This window comes from Pieris napi, chromosome 14, assembly GCF_905475465.1.
Source record: "Pieris napi chromosome 14, ilPieNapi1.2, whole genome shotgun sequence".
NCBI classification, from domain to species: Eukaryota; Metazoa; Arthropoda; class Insecta; order Lepidoptera; family Pieridae; genus Pieris; species Pieris napi.
In genome coordinates, this window is record NC_062247.1 from 5,674,948 (window position 1) to 5,690,888 (window position 15,941).

Here is a 15,941-nt window from a genome sequence, read left to right on the forward strand (position 1 = left end):
TTCGTAATTAAACAGTTGTCTAATATAATTGGCAACAGGCAAGTTCCCACATAAAGTCACCCTCATAAAAAACGATTTTTCCCAACAATTACATGCGTTCGTGATACAAGGTATAATTATTAGTGTTGCGATAAGCTTGTTCAATCACTGCGGTACGCAGCTGTCTTGTTCACTTTACTACTTTTCAATGTATATTATAAGGTTTTGCTTGAAAGTTTAATCTTTTGAATAAATGTTACTGGGGCATAAAAACAATATGATTGGCATATTAGTGTCGCATTTGTATACTTATTGAAATTATCCAACATGTCTTTTTAGTGTTTAAAACCAAAAAGACATCGCAAACCATTTAAAATTCCGAAATCGAAATTTCTCAGGTGAAAATTGTAAGTCTCCTGAAAACTATACCGTACGGTAAGGATGACAGATTTTCTGCTTCGATATTTTTACATGAAATTTTAAAAAAAGTTTTTAATTGGCATGCACCAGCTTTGGCGCTATTCACACTTTTACATGGAGCTTCTTAACATATAGCTTTAACTGCTCAATTTAGAAACTATATAAAGTAGTGTAGACAACTGTAGATACACTGTAGTGCTCGTCTTTTTATAACTCTCATTATGCAACAATAATGTTTGTAATATATAAACTCTCCTTACATTACCTACAAACCCTTACATCGAGTGATAAAGATTGTGTTCCTATAAAAAATACAATAACATAGCCATGTACAAAAAACTTGCTATCATTTTGTTATTTGGCGTGTGTTGGGACAATTATTGATAAATAATGGTGCAAATGATAACCAATTGAAAATTAACGTTTAAATCACACTACTATAGCCACAACCATGATATATTATCTATTATATCATGGTTGTGTAGTATGAACTGTAGGTTTAGCAGGCATCAGTCTCACACAGACTAGCTTTTTCCATTAACAGAAGTAAGAATATAACTGTCACTTGCTTATGTCCTAAGATTAAGTTTTTGTGAGAAAATAAATAAATAAAACAATATTATCTATGCAGCAGAACATTGCAAAGATATAGGTACCAAGCTCTCTAAATAATCTAAACCTAATAGGTACTTGTGTTGGTACTTGTACTCTATTTCTTGTGTTGTAGACGTATACATTTAGATAATTCGACCGTACCTTCTACTTGGACCCGCGCTAAGTCCAGACATGAAATTAAATAATATCTACTAATAAAAATCCTTTTCATTCTAGTGACGCTCTGTTGGCTTCCGCTCTTCGGCCGTTATTAGAGAGGCGATAGAATTGCCTCTTTTTGATATGAAATGATTGATACAACGATCACACGTAATCAAAATCGTGTCGGTACGATTAGGCCTCATAGGGCGCCGACGATTTAAATAAATATAACTCCTAATGGCTTTCTCTCTTCATTAAATTGTAATAATGCCTTTTGTTCATGTTAATGATTTTAATATAAGTATGGTGTACTGTTACTGCTGTGTTACCGCATTAGATGCGTTTGTTGTAATTTTAATTACATTCACGACAATTATAATTATACTGTAACAATATTACTCCTTTTCGCTCTTTAATGTTGATTGTTATGTGAAGGTGTTTAATGAACGATTAATGTACCTAGTAGTTTAATTTATCTAGTTGTCTCACATAAAAAGTAAGGATCTTGTTACATATTTAGATCCAATATTAGATCCAATCGAGACTGATCAATAATATATTGAAAAAATTAATATTATAAATCATAGACTTTCCATTCTTGGTAAGAAATATTATTATCGAAGCTATGTTTACTAAAAACCATACAAAACATAAGTTTTTGGACTGATTTACTCTATCAAACGAAGTCGGTTGCTAGTAAATTGGTAATGGTTAAATACGAATATTTTTGTTTTCGGTAATTCATCCTTTACTGCACAAGAGATGTCTTCGCAATCAACCGGCAAGTGCATTGGTGGATGTCGTACGATGAAGCCACTATGCCAACACTGCTTGTACGAGACAAGGCTGTAAATTTTTTTACTCAGGCATTCTTAGTTTTATAATTGAGATTATAGTCAGATACCCTGTTCAGCATTTTCATAACTTATGCATTGGAAGTATAGGTATTATTTTATATCCTTTGTTTAACGCCGGTTGATAATACATTTTATACAAAAAATCAACCGGCGCCCATTTAAAGCAGCCCCACTGACCCAGGAACCGTACACTGCTCTTCAAAGAACAAGCATCTAATTATTAAAAAAACAATGCAGATTTTTTTTAAATAAGATTTCCTTATGAAATTCTCTTATCATCCATTAGTAATATAAGTAGAAATTATTCAATTTATTGGGCAATTACATTAGGTTCAGAGCTTTTAATAAAATATCCTAATGTCCCTATAAATATCAAGCGAATTATCATAAAATTTCCTATTGCCTAACTTTTCCCATTACAAGCTTAACCCTTACTATAATAATAAATCATCCTTATGGGAATGAAAGACCAAAATATTTATATACACATTTATTACACGTATACATTGTACACATAAAACTGATACATACCTATATATACAAATCTTGCCGCCTGAATATGGGAAAGGGAATGTATGTAATATATTGAAAATATAAATTATTGACTAGATTAAATAATTTTGACAGCGAAAAAATTATATTAAAAAATAAATTAAAACATTATTCAAAAAGGGCCTATCGAGTAATAAAAAAAATTACATATGTGAAAATAATTATTTATAAATATAGGCATCTCAATATTCAGGACACAAGAAATTTTAACTAAATGCTCTTAGACAAATTTATGGTAACACTTCGTTGAATCTAATCTCTAGGTTTTAATACCAAACTTATTAAAAATTTCGCAGTCAATCATTAAAATCATTGAATGAAATAATACTCAATTACGCACATACATTTAACACTATTAATTTTATGTGTTTCGATATTGTCAATAGAACTATAATACTTTATCCATATAATTATTTTTACATAATTTAAACACTTTTTATACATTAATTATTCTATAACAGTAATAATGCTACGCAAAAGCAATGTACAGACGACATCTTATTTACAATTCAATCACAAGATGGCGGCGAAGCTATTTTCAATATGGCCGCCCATTCTGCGGTCGCTCAGGCAGCTTTGGCGGCACGTTCGGCACTGGACGGCTACACAGAAACACAAAAATAGTAAATATAAAATAAAGAGAAAACACCAACCTTAACGAGTGAAAAATGGAATTTAAGAATAATTTTATTACAATGTAATCACATAATTCCAAGTTTATCAAAAGCCATATTACTGAATACAAAAATATCAATATGATTTAAAAAAATGAGAATATGATGTATGATAAAAATTATAATTTTTTACCGATTTACCCACACAAGAATTGATCTGACGCTAAATTATTAAACAAAAGCTACATGGTATAAATAAAATTATTAAAGAGATAATATGATAAATCGGTAATATTATAATGACATGCCCAAAAGAAAACTTAATACTACGAAATAGAAAAATACTAGCCACTAATTTTAGTAATGCATTTTGCATGCACAAAAACATTTGGCGTTCACAGAAAAACTACACATTCTCTCATTCAAAAAACGTACGTAGTTTATTCTATATGTTCTACTTAAAACGTCATTGAATAACAAAGTAGGTTATTATGTGGTATTGTGTTAGTATTATATACATGCATTTAGTTAAGTCCATTAAAATATACCGCAATAGTAAATTTAGCTTACCTAATTATCCGTTTAGACGTTGGCAAGAAATTTAAATTAAACACCTAGGTACACGTAAATAGCGTTTAATTATACTATTTATACAGCATAAGATTAACAATATTAATAAACTATATCAAATCCAACAATCTCTAGTGACCTTCGATGGTACTAACAAGAGAGCAAAATGTATGACGTATATGTTGTAGCGAGTAGGAACTATGTTCAGCGATGCTGATGATGTCCCATTCCATACCCATACTGGTCCATTTGGCTAGTACTATACAGGGTTTTAGAAACTTTCGTAATTCCGAAATACGTGCTCTGAGAAAAACCTATTCGACAGCACTGAATGTCGTCTATAGCTTTTCTTATTGAAACCATTTTAATTATGGTAATGGGCGAGACATGGCTTTTGCCAGGATTTTCTAAATCCCCACGTACGTCAAGCGCTTTGCCTCGGAAAGTTTCCAAAACATTGTATAACTATATACGAATATAAAACGCCCTGCACTGATGAGAATATATGACAAAGCCGCGCGTCTACATGATGATGAAACATTAAAATTCCATTAAAAGTTCATAACATTTATTCCGATTTATTAACAAATTTTCTAATAATTGACCAAAGATACTGCTAGGACCTCGGGACAATCACTTTGGTCGAACCATAGATAGGCGATACCAATATCGTAACAGCTTATATTTGATAAATGCATAAATTTTTGAAGTCGGTCGAGACCCTAATCTAGTGAAACACAAAAGTGAGAACACTTCCTAAGCTACACTACGCATAGTGCATCAACAACAAATAGACGCTCGATCCACATTTACTTAAGTTTACAAAGAAAACTATTGATATGCCCCATCGGATGAAACAAGCGCGGTAAAATCCGAACTCAACTACAATAATATACACCTTATAATAAACATATGAATTCAATCTTTACAATTATACAAAATAAATTTATACGATAATAATACATACGCGTAAATTATTCTTTACAATATACCTAAAGCACTGCATAAGATTTATTCACAGATAATACTGTAATTTCACAGCTAATTTTAATGTATCCGACTGGAATGTATGAAATAATAAGACATATAATTGCAATGCTATTAAATTATTATTTTTTGGTGTGTGATCTTCTACGACAAATACAAATATTACAAGCAGCATTAGAACATTATTATTGTTAAACACGCTAGGGTAACAGTTGTTAATCATCATAGTTACGCTCTAGTCACAATGGAACGAAATTTATAACATCAAATCCATATTTATTCGAAAAATTGAGATATCGACTAGGATATGCATTCCCGTCACATTTAAACACCCTTATCTAAGATTACCGGATATGTAATCAACAAATTTCGATCCATACAAGGCATACAAATTGTTATATCTAAGTAACAGATTAAATCGTATTACAACGTACACCTAAACGCGTATGCGTACGTAAACATGGGTTAATTGCACAGAGTATAATTTACTTGAATTTCGCGAAGGCTGAACTTAATTCGCTGATAGCGGCGTTGGTGACGGCTTGTCCCACCGCTTGGTTGATTTGCTGGCGCATGTGTGGCGGCATTTGATTCATGGCGCCCATTGCGACGCCTGCCGCGCTCCCCGGACGCCTATTTATTAGTTACGATAAATAATCATAAATCGAAACTGACAAGTTTGTGTTAAGCTTTAATGCATGATGCAATATATATTTATACTAGCTAACCTGGCAAACGTCGTTTTGCCATGTATATCATTTATAATAAAAAATAGGGGTTGATCGTAGAGGGGTGAAAGTTAGGGGTCGTATGTATTTTTTAATGCTGTACCATAAAAAATATCTAAAAATAAAATATTTAGGTGTGGACTACCCTTAACATTCAGGGGAATGAAAAATAGATGTTGTCCGATTCTCAGACATACCCAATATGCACACAAAATTTCATGAGAATCGGTCGAACCGTTTCGGAGGAGTTTAACCACAAACACCGCGACACGAGATTTTTATATATTAGAAGATAAATAGGCCTGTATATAGGACTATATATATAGTTTTTAAATACACAGTTAGATATCATCAAAACAGGTTTGTATATATTAATACATATATGATTAAGTTTTTTTTAATAAATATACATAGCAAAACACATTTTAAAAGACAATGATTGAAGCTTCTGTCAATATACACCCACAGCTTCTCTGTAAGTATTGAGTAATGTAACTGCCATAACAAGTTAAAACATAAATGTACTTACAAGCCGTCGGAAATATCTGCGAACCTCGCTGGAATGCGAGTATGGAAGCGATTCTTTGTATTATTTGTAAATTTGTAAATAATTTGAATTTTAAATAATGTAAATAATAAGTATTTGTAAATTTCAAGTAGGTACAAGTATCAATAAAAATAAGTACACAAATAACATATTTTTTATTTTTACATCTTCAATTTTTTTGCTATCTCTCCAGTTTGTATGACGTCATTAAGCCAGGTTCGCAGATATTTCGATTCGACAATACTTTACATACCTTACAGGTTAACTGTGACTGTTACAAAATTTCAATGTGAGGTTTTTATACAGTGAACAAGAATCCTAAGAAGACCACACACAATTTAGTGACAAAACATGCAGTGCTACACTTTTAATCTTGCTAGCTACAGAGCGTCATAAATATTTTTTGTGAATTAATTAGAGCCTATACTGATTTAATGTGGCGCGAATCTTACCCATTAAGACGCTGTCAATTTTCTTAAATCGGGTTATGTTTATTAGATAAATGAAAATACCTTTCAATATTAGCTTTAAAGATTTTTAATCTGGTTTTATTTCTTCTATAAATTTAAGAAAATTCATTACATTGTGTAATAAATATGTGTTATTTAGAAGTACTTCATCGGTCAAACTTCTATTGACAAACACTTCCAGCCTAAGATTCGAGCCACAAAAATTGATATTTAGGTAAATAGACACCTATAAATTGAAATTACCTATTTTGTATACACTCAAATCTCGCTGCAGTTAAATTTCGATGACAGCACAACCTTACCGTTAAAAGAGGAATTTTTTTTTCATATCGAATTACTCCCGAATTCTATACTCAAAGTACCAACGAGCATCGAGTCTTAGACGTTTATAGCTTGTCAATAGATAATTTAAGTTAACGATATAACTGGATAAAGAACCCGGCAGAAATTGCTGCAGGAGATTCAAGATACTATATTCCTACATAAACTTCTAATGTTGATTATTGGAAGCAATATTATTTCAGACATTTCATAAGTTTTATATTGTATGTAACATATGTAAACCGAGTGTTAACTTATTACAGTTGATAGACGTAATTTTAATAAAAACAATGTATAAGGGAGTGAGGTATGCGCCTATCAAATGTACTAAGTCAACACATATATCTAGTTAGTACCTTAGTTCGTACGTAACTTAGTATGTTAGCACGCACCGGAGTCGTTTAGCGCCGTCTGCGAACAACAATCTACTGCAATTTCTTTTACCTTTCCCAATGTTAAATAAGACAAGCAGACCAGTTCAATATTATGGCTGTTACATCACCCAAATACACAAAAGCTCACACATATTATTCGGTTAAAAAAAGTAAAGATTGCAAGATTTAAGTTGACCAAATTAAAGTTTTTGTCCATTGAATCAAAACCGATAGTTAACATATTAGTTATGAGTTACCATATGCCTCTATTAAACATTCTAAAAATGTTTTGGATTTATATATATAGCTTCATATTAGAAGCATCCCATCGTTTGTTACTTAAGAATTAGGTCAAAGATAAATACAATTTATTTTAACAATAATTATAAGTCAAAAAAATATTTAAACAGCAATTTTACGAAAACAAATATTATGAGGCCATTATGGTAACCCTTTAATATGTAGGATAAAAAGTTAATTGAAACGAAGATTAAAGCCCAAAGCCCAACAAATTCATTTGATGACCGCACTGTGGATTTTACCGCACATAATGCCAAAACCTCAAGTAATTTTTATCGTAAGAACACAGTGCGACCACTTCACAGGCGGTTCAAAATCACAGCACACTTACGTGGGAATAAGTGGTGCGGGCAAGCCACCCCCTGGAGCGGGGCGGCCACCAGGTGGTGGTGGGGCGGAGCCTCCGGGCCGAGAAGGCAGCGGTGGCGCAGGCCTACCCGTGCCTCCGGCCGGTGGGGGCGGAGCGCCACGCTGGCCTAACGAACCTGGAAATGCATTTTAAAGCTAACGTTTAGGCATGAATTAACATTGTATTGATTATTTAAAATAAAGGCAAGTGGAGAAACAACGTTATAAATACCTTAACTAAATAATTAGAAAAAGTCTAGATTAGAAAATAATATTAAGAAAGTTGGACTGACAGAAACCCTTAATTGGAACGGAACATCTGAGATTTTTCACGTAGATGTTTGCAAGAGAAAAAAACTACTATCATTTATTATGTTTGTCTAAAGACTCATTGCAATAGCGATTAAATATAAAATTAGTAGACGAATCTATCGGAAAATAATGCGCTAAATTGTAGGCAAACTGTACATGCAGGTACGGATAAAAATTTAAGAAGTTAAAAAAAGAAACCTAAGATTCATTAACCTGCTTGTTCATGAACACTAAATCAGTCTACAAAATTTGCACTTTTTCAACTAAAGTTCTCATTCATTTCTTTCTGTTAGTAGTAGTAAGTTAATGCTGTGTGTTCTATAGTGAGAGAATATTTTTTTTTATATAGAACAGGGGGCAAACGGGCAGGAGGCTCACCTGATGTTAAGTGATACCGCCGCCCATGGACACTCTCAATACCGGAGGGCTCGCGACTCCGTTGCCGGCCTTTTAAGAATTGGTACGGTCTTTTCTTGAAGGACCCTAAGTCGAACAATTTTAAGTGATATATATCACAAACATCGCAGCAGTAGATACTTACTCTGTTGCTGGGGCGCAGCACGCCTTGGTCCACCTGGCGATGGAGGCGAAAGCCGCGGGTTCGAGTCCAGTCTGCTCTCTAACCAGTCGTTCTTGACGGGTGGAGGAACAGGTGTGCTCACAGTTGCCATGGAGACGTCCCCAATGATCCTCAATGCTTCCTTGCACGCATGGTACATGCGCAGCATCTCCTCGCGTTTTAGGGCCTCTTCGGGGGATTCTTCCATCATTTGTGACTGGAATTTTAATAGTGTTGCCCAAAATCGGTCTTGGTCTTGCAGTCTTGGTCTTGTTCTTGTGTTTTTGCAAGACCAAGACCAATACCAAGACCGCCTTATTATAGCAAGACCAATACCAAGACTGAACCCTGCAAGACTTGAGCAAGACAATACCTAAACCTGCAAGACTCTTGCGTCTTGCAGTTAAGACAAACTGAGATTTGGGCGTTATTAAGTAGGTATTTGGTTTCAATCCCGATTTTGAGAAACGTTCCCCAGTATCAAAACCGTAGGTATCACAAATCATAACACTAAACTAAGGGCTGCATTTGTATTTGTAATTGGCAACGTGCCGCTCGTCTGAAAGCACCCTGAAACGTATTGTATTGATTAGGTAGGTAAGTACTTATTATATTTCAACAATTTATTAAGTAGGTAGCGTGTTAATGCTCACAAATCTGTTCCCTAATAACTTTCTAGCAAAGTTCATACCTTGTAGGTATCTACCTATAATAATATGTTATGCTTGTTTATGTCTAATGTGCAGATCTAACGTTAGTACTTGTAGGTTGGTATGTGCTTAAAATTATAGTTAACAAAATTATATAAACATCATGTAGGTGTGAAACTTATGTTTCAAAGTTTATATTATTCTTCTATTTAGCAAAATTTAAAACTAACAGCGAGTCGAGTAGGTCTAGTAACAGTTTCTACGGCAGCCAATACTATGGTACAGACGCCAGCACATCAAGCTACTACAATCTATCAAATTTTCAATCAACAGATTTTCAAGTTTATCGCTAAAGAATTAAGGTTCAAAGTTGATTGGGGAAATGTGACGTTCTGCGAATAAACTGTTGGTCGGTCGGTGTATTAAATAGGTTAGTTATTTGATAATTTACCGACAAAGACGCGGTTTGCAACAAGTGTAACACAGCATTTGACACTGAGCGCCGCATTCGCCGACAAAGAGTACGGACAGAGGCACACAAATTTTTACCTACTTTGGTAGGGTTGGTATAGGAGTATAAAATTAAATGACCTTGAAGATGTCCCAGCAGTAGGTAGGTATAAATTGAATGCTCTGAGTTTTTTTTATTTAAATACATTCTCACACTGGCTTGAATTCGAACACTACAGCGTTAAAAGCTGTCGGGCGAGATGATAATTAATAACTAAGTAGGTATTGCATCTATTGAATTGCGAATATTTTGATTTCGAAATAATCATTGTTAATATCGGTAAATGATAGATAGTGAGTGATACCTAGGTACTAAAATGTGAGCAGCAAGATTGAAAAGTGTATATGCCATGTCAGTGCTTTCAATAAGTTTATTTTAAAAAAGCTCTCTAGTAAGATTTAGAGTTTACCATTCAATTACACACAACATATTATTGAAAAACAAAAATTATGAAAAAGATATTTAGACTGAGTACTTAGGGTCGATTCGACCAAACAAGAGTAAATCTTAATCTTAGAATAAATCGTCAGTTAATCGAGAGTAAATAAATTTTACGTTTTACCAACTACAAATTCTAAGAATAGTGGGCTTATTCGGGAATTTCAACTATACCGCCGTTTCGCACGGAATAACAGCTATTCCTAGAATAATTTAATGGCGTCAGTCAGTCCAATCAGCTGATTTCTGTCATTTCACAAATATTTATTCTGTGTTTTAATTTCAAGTCAACGCAACGCACTAAATTAATAGTCTGGCATTGTATAATGAAACGTTTAAACAATTTATTATTTATTTATTTATTTTTAGATTTTTTTATTTTCTATAATATTAGAATGAAATTCAACTAGGCTCAACAGAAGTTCCTTTTTAGACGAAAGCCTCAAACAAACAAGAAATAAAAACTTTTTGTTGTCGTTTGACACCTGTTAAAAGCTACTTTTTCACACTATAATACGGCAAAATCGAGTTGACATGATGTATGCTCTTACACTGTCCCGTTGTAGAACAACATTTATTTGCCGAGTTTTATTTTCGTTCACCATTTTCTTGCTATTCGCGTATTGTTATTCCTAGCGCAATTATACTATCGATTACGTGGACAAACGACTATGGATTTACTCGAGATTAAAATCATGGAATAGATTATTCTTGGTATAGTTACTCGTGAATAAATTGAAGTTTGGTCGAATCGACCCTTAGGAAATTAGTAGAAAAAATATTCTATCGTGGATACCTAGTTATTAAAAAGTGGATAAACGTTGTGTTTACTTAATTTTATTTTTCTGTGCTAATGCCAACATTGACAACCCCACCAAAATAGGTAAAAATTTAGTCCGCTTCTAGACTTTGTGTTGCCGCCGTCGCTTTCATGTCAAAGGTCGCCGCCACTGCCCATGTTCTAAAGAATAAAATAAGTTTCCGGGTGCTCAGAACGGACGCAAATAGATTATGTTGTCCTCGCAAGGAAGAATGTAGTCGTAAGGATAGGTAGATTTTATAAAAATTGTTGTAAGTAATAAAAATATACCTAGTTTATATTATTACTAGCTGGCCTGGCGAACATCGTACCGCCTAACAGTCGATTCTTTATTTGTTTAAAATACTTATTCTGCTATTCGGGACACCGGTCTAGCTAGTAAGATAAAAAAAGAAAATTGATAAGACAACAAATACATTATGTCAAAAAATAAAAATTTCCTTCCCGGAACCCCTCCACTAACACTTGAACTTTATGCTATGGTATTAAAGTTCAAATTCACTTTTAAGTATTATTACGAATATTTTGTATGGGAATATAGAAAAGTGTTGTTTTTAGACTGATTCACTCAATTTTATTTTAATTTTTCTCCGTAAGAACCATCTTCGTACTTCAAGGTATATTATTTAAAAAAATCAGACAAATCGGTCAAACCGTTTTCATGTTATGTCGTGACAACGGAAAACGGGTTTCATTTTTATATATATAGATTACCTATTATACCTTTTTAAAGGACATTGCACTGCAAAATTGGAAGTGGGTGATTTTAACAAACTTGAAACGTGGAAAAGCTCCAAATATGAGCGACGTCATATTGCTTTACGCATTTTGTTTTAAAATCATCGAGAATTGCAGTGTCGGTTTATCAACTTCTATCGTACCTACTCTAGTAGCGACTATTGTCTTCAGCGATGATTTACTAAATAAATAAAAATAATCGTCGTGTAGGTACGACGATTATTTTTCTAAGGAATACAATTTTGTTGTAGTAGGTACCTACATAGTTTCTTACTTACACATACTTTAACGACAGTACCTACGTAGCAAAGCGCGCCAGTCACGAGTACGACAAATTGCCTAAAAAATGTACCTACGCACATTGTAATGAAATCTGCTAATCTCAACACAATGCCTGTAGCCTGCCTGCTTTTATTGGTTGATGAACATTGTACATTGGTGAATGCTCCAGGATAGCCCGCAAGCCCCCACAAATAGCAATAGGCAAATAGGTATTTGCAAGTCTTGCGAGACTTGCGAGACTCTTGCTGCAAGATCAAGACCAAGACCAAGACTGAGAGCGCAATACCAATACCAAGACCGAGACCAGGTGTATTGACGCAAGACAATACCAAGACTGGCCTAAGTCTCGTCTTGGTCTTGCATTTGGGCAACACTAAATTTTAACAAACAATAAGCAAAAACCAGTTAAAAGTCAATAAAAAAGTATCTTGTCAATTAAAATTAAGTATTTTTTACTTTTTATCACGACACCTAATAACCATACAAATCAAGATAAAAAAATTCAACCATCCCCAAATACCAATCTAATATAAAAATTCTCGTGTCACGGTGTTTGTGGTTAAACTCCTCCGAAACGGCTTGACCGATTCTCATAAAATTTTCTGTGCATATTGGGTATAACTGAGAATCGGACAACATCTATTTTTCATCCCCCTAAAGGTTAAGGGTAATCCACCCCTATTTTTTTTTTTTTTTAGATAATTTTTTTTTAATGATGCATTAAAAAATACATACAACCCCTAATTTTCACCCCTCTACGATCAACCCCTATTTTATATTATAAATGATAAACATGGCAAAACGACGTTTGCCGGATCAGCTAGTCATATATTATTTAGTCATAGATATTAAAAATGTATAATACCTGGTCACCAGACGCGTATAAATGTGCGAGTAGCTCCCCATTAATGAAGTCTTTGGCATTATTTATGATCATCATCATGATTGTCTTCGGCACCAGATCCCTTGTAGTCTTTGTCACTATACGCATGTAGGAATCAACCAGGTTTCTGATTGTCTCCACTTGCCTCTCCAATTGAGGGTCCATGCTGCTTGTCCCACTCGAATCTGAATTCTGAAAGCAATCCGCGAGTACAATTAAGATTTATAGCGATACAAATATGTGTTAGGTATATATGTAGCGTGGTACAGCGTTGTGTTCGTCATATTGCTTTAATTTAGTTTTTTTCAATGTTAGCTGATTTAAAATCATTAAAAAATATAGTATTTTTGCTTATGTGTTTGTTAATCATTTATGTCCATTAAGAATCAGAGTAAGTGTATAAGCACAGAGTAGTCATAACAAACTACAATACAGAAAAATCACGTTACTTTTACTACGAAATCTACAACTGTTTTTGAAGTGAAACTTCTTTATCGGGGTTGGAAAAAAATTTAGTGTAACATTTTTTCGTTACGCGTCACATGTTTCGGTTACGCGTCACATTTGACCGTTACGCGCGGCTTTTTCTTGTCCCTACCACGGTTGATTCAAAGAGATTCTAAACCATTAATAACAAAAATGTATAATAACGACAACAATGATCCCTACTAAAAATTCTATTACAATTTATGAAATTCTGTAATAATCTTAGTGGTAATAAGGTAAAATGAAATAATTGTATTATTTGTATTCAAGTCTGTGATATTAAGAGCCTTTTGTTAAACTTTATCTAATTTAACTTTATTTAACAAATTTCTGTAAAGTTGCATATAGATAATTTTTCGAAAAATAAGGTCATAAAGAAGTTTCACATCTAACGTGTGTACACTAGTACACGCACATTTTTTTATTTAAAAACAAACGAAATCAATTTTTTTTATTAACTGTTTATGGTCCTCAATCGAAAGCAGAGCAGGCAAAAGTATGCGAAGTGTAAAGGGCACGTACGTAGTCACATACGCTACGAAATTAAAATAGAAGCGGGGCACCTGGCTAGGCTAAGATGAGACAAGGAACAAACGAGTCGCACCGTGTAAAATGTCATAGGCAAACTCCGCAAAAGAAAGATTCGAAGTACGTTGGGAGATGTGATTACCGGACAAATATAACTTCTTCTTAGAGGTTTTCTTTAATGATGAGATTTATTAATTAGTTTTAGATTTACTTAACAAAATATATCGTTTTTTGAAGTAATTTTAGGGTAAATTTTTTTTAATTAAAGGCATTTAATTTAGCCTCCCAAGTATGATTGTTATCGCAAAAATTAATATTACAGCTTACAGTAGGCAACAACAAGACTTCTACTTAATATTTTCTCATAGCATTCCATAAACTCATTGAGCCTTAGAAAAACCTGTACTACCAAATGCTGTTGTAACCGCCCAATTCGGTTAAAAAGCTAATCTTAATAATTCACACCAATTTTCATTCCATGTGAGGTGAAGTTTTGTTTGCGTATAAAGTTAGGTCATTTCTACAAGCTATATTTTTTCGAAATTTGTCTAGTCCGTGTTAGTTTAACATGCATTAATAAGCATTTTGCGAATGGTTAATCGCTACCGTTTTCTGACGCAAATCCCGCTAAAATAAAATACTATTCAATTAATCGACATAAAAAATTTATTAGACGAGTATTTATAATTGAAATAATATTTTATTTGTGTTTGAATTGTTTCACAGGCCTTCATGCTATGCAAAACCCAAAAATTACCCGGATTCCGTTTAAAGCCACTAAAATCAAACACTGCAATTGTTTGAAAATTGACTTACATTTTCTTTTCGACCCGGGTAAGGCAGAATAAACTAAAAATAAGAATATAATGCCAATAAAAAATAATCAAGAAATTAAAAAAAAACACACTTTAAAAAACATATGTACCGAATTTGTTATTTCGACAATACCTTTTATTTAGTGGATATTAGAAAGACAACACCTATTACACAAATGAATTAAATCTTGAGCTGTTAAAAACATTGCCGTCTCATTTAAATGTCTAATATAAAAGAGACAGCTATATTTCAAATTGCTCCCAATATAAAGAATGCAAAATGAGACTAGCACACAGTTAGAAACACGGCCAAACCAACTACATCAATTCTACTTCTAGCGGTAAGAATGTGCGTATGTATGTAAGTAGCTGAAAAACTGTCGACTTACAGTCCTCTTGATTCGTATACAGAAAACAATGAATATATGTTAGTAACATGAATTGTGTGCGCTATTAACAATTGTTAAGCCGATATAACAAACCTCGGTTCCATCACCCTGTATCGCATGACAAAATAATACATCATTGTATATCATATATTGAATAAATTAACGAATATTCAAGACACATTTGTACATACATACCACAATATTTAAAATTAATAATAATGATACAAGACATACGTACGGACGTACATTACGGACGTAAAAATATATGTCAAGAATGTATCAAATAGCAGAGACGGGCTTACGCCAATTTGAAACTTACTCGTTTCTCTTTAAGATAGCATCATAAGGGAGCGTTCAAGTATTACGTCACGCTTTTTTTTTGAGATTATTGACCCCCCCCCCCATGTAACTCGCCGTAACGTTTTTCAGTACCCAAGTAGTACCTAGTAAAACGTTTCGTGACCACCTAGTGACTCTTTAGTTACTATTGTGTGGTTTAAGTCGAAAAAAATATTAACAATAACGCGTAATTTAATCCCCGCCCCGCATCGTAACGTTTTACAAAAGGCCCCCCCCCCCCCACAAATACGTTACGTAATACTTGAACGCTCCCTAAGTAAAATATAATTTTAAGTGTGAAAAGGTTTATACTATATAAAATTAAAATGTGTCTTGATTTAATATATCATTTTAAATACACAAATTAC

General features: G+C 33.4%; 1 protein-coding gene across 14 annotated transcripts in view; it reads right to left on the reverse strand.

Annotated features, from left to right (window-relative positions):
- Positions 1–2,487: 2,487 nt before the first annotated feature.
- LOC125055748 (dynamin) overlaps positions 2,488–15,941 on the reverse strand; it is a 29,568-nt gene continuing 16,114 nt past the window's right edge. For 4 of the 14 annotated variants that reach the window (XM_047658298.1, XM_047658293.1, XM_047658296.1 and 1 more), the window contains 6 exons: positions 14,847–14,879; positions 12,999–13,208; positions 8,677–8,911; positions 7,807–7,960; positions 5,225–5,368; positions 2,488–3,166 (listed from right to left, as the gene is read on the reverse strand). In XM_047658298.1, the coding sequence (XP_047514254.1) occupies positions 3,103–3,166; positions 5,225–5,368; positions 7,807–7,960; positions 8,677–8,911; positions 12,999–13,208; positions 14,847–14,879 (840 nt within the window). In that variant the 3' untranslated portion in view covers positions 2,488–3,102. Of the gene's footprint in view, positions 3,167–5,224; positions 5,369–7,157; positions 7,213–7,802; positions 7,961–8,676; positions 8,912–12,998; positions 13,209–14,846; positions 14,880–15,234; positions 15,241–15,327; positions 15,343–15,941 lie in introns of those variants that run through there. The other 10 variants (XM_047658302.1, XM_047658303.1, XM_047658301.1 and 7 more) reach the window with 7 other exon arrangements.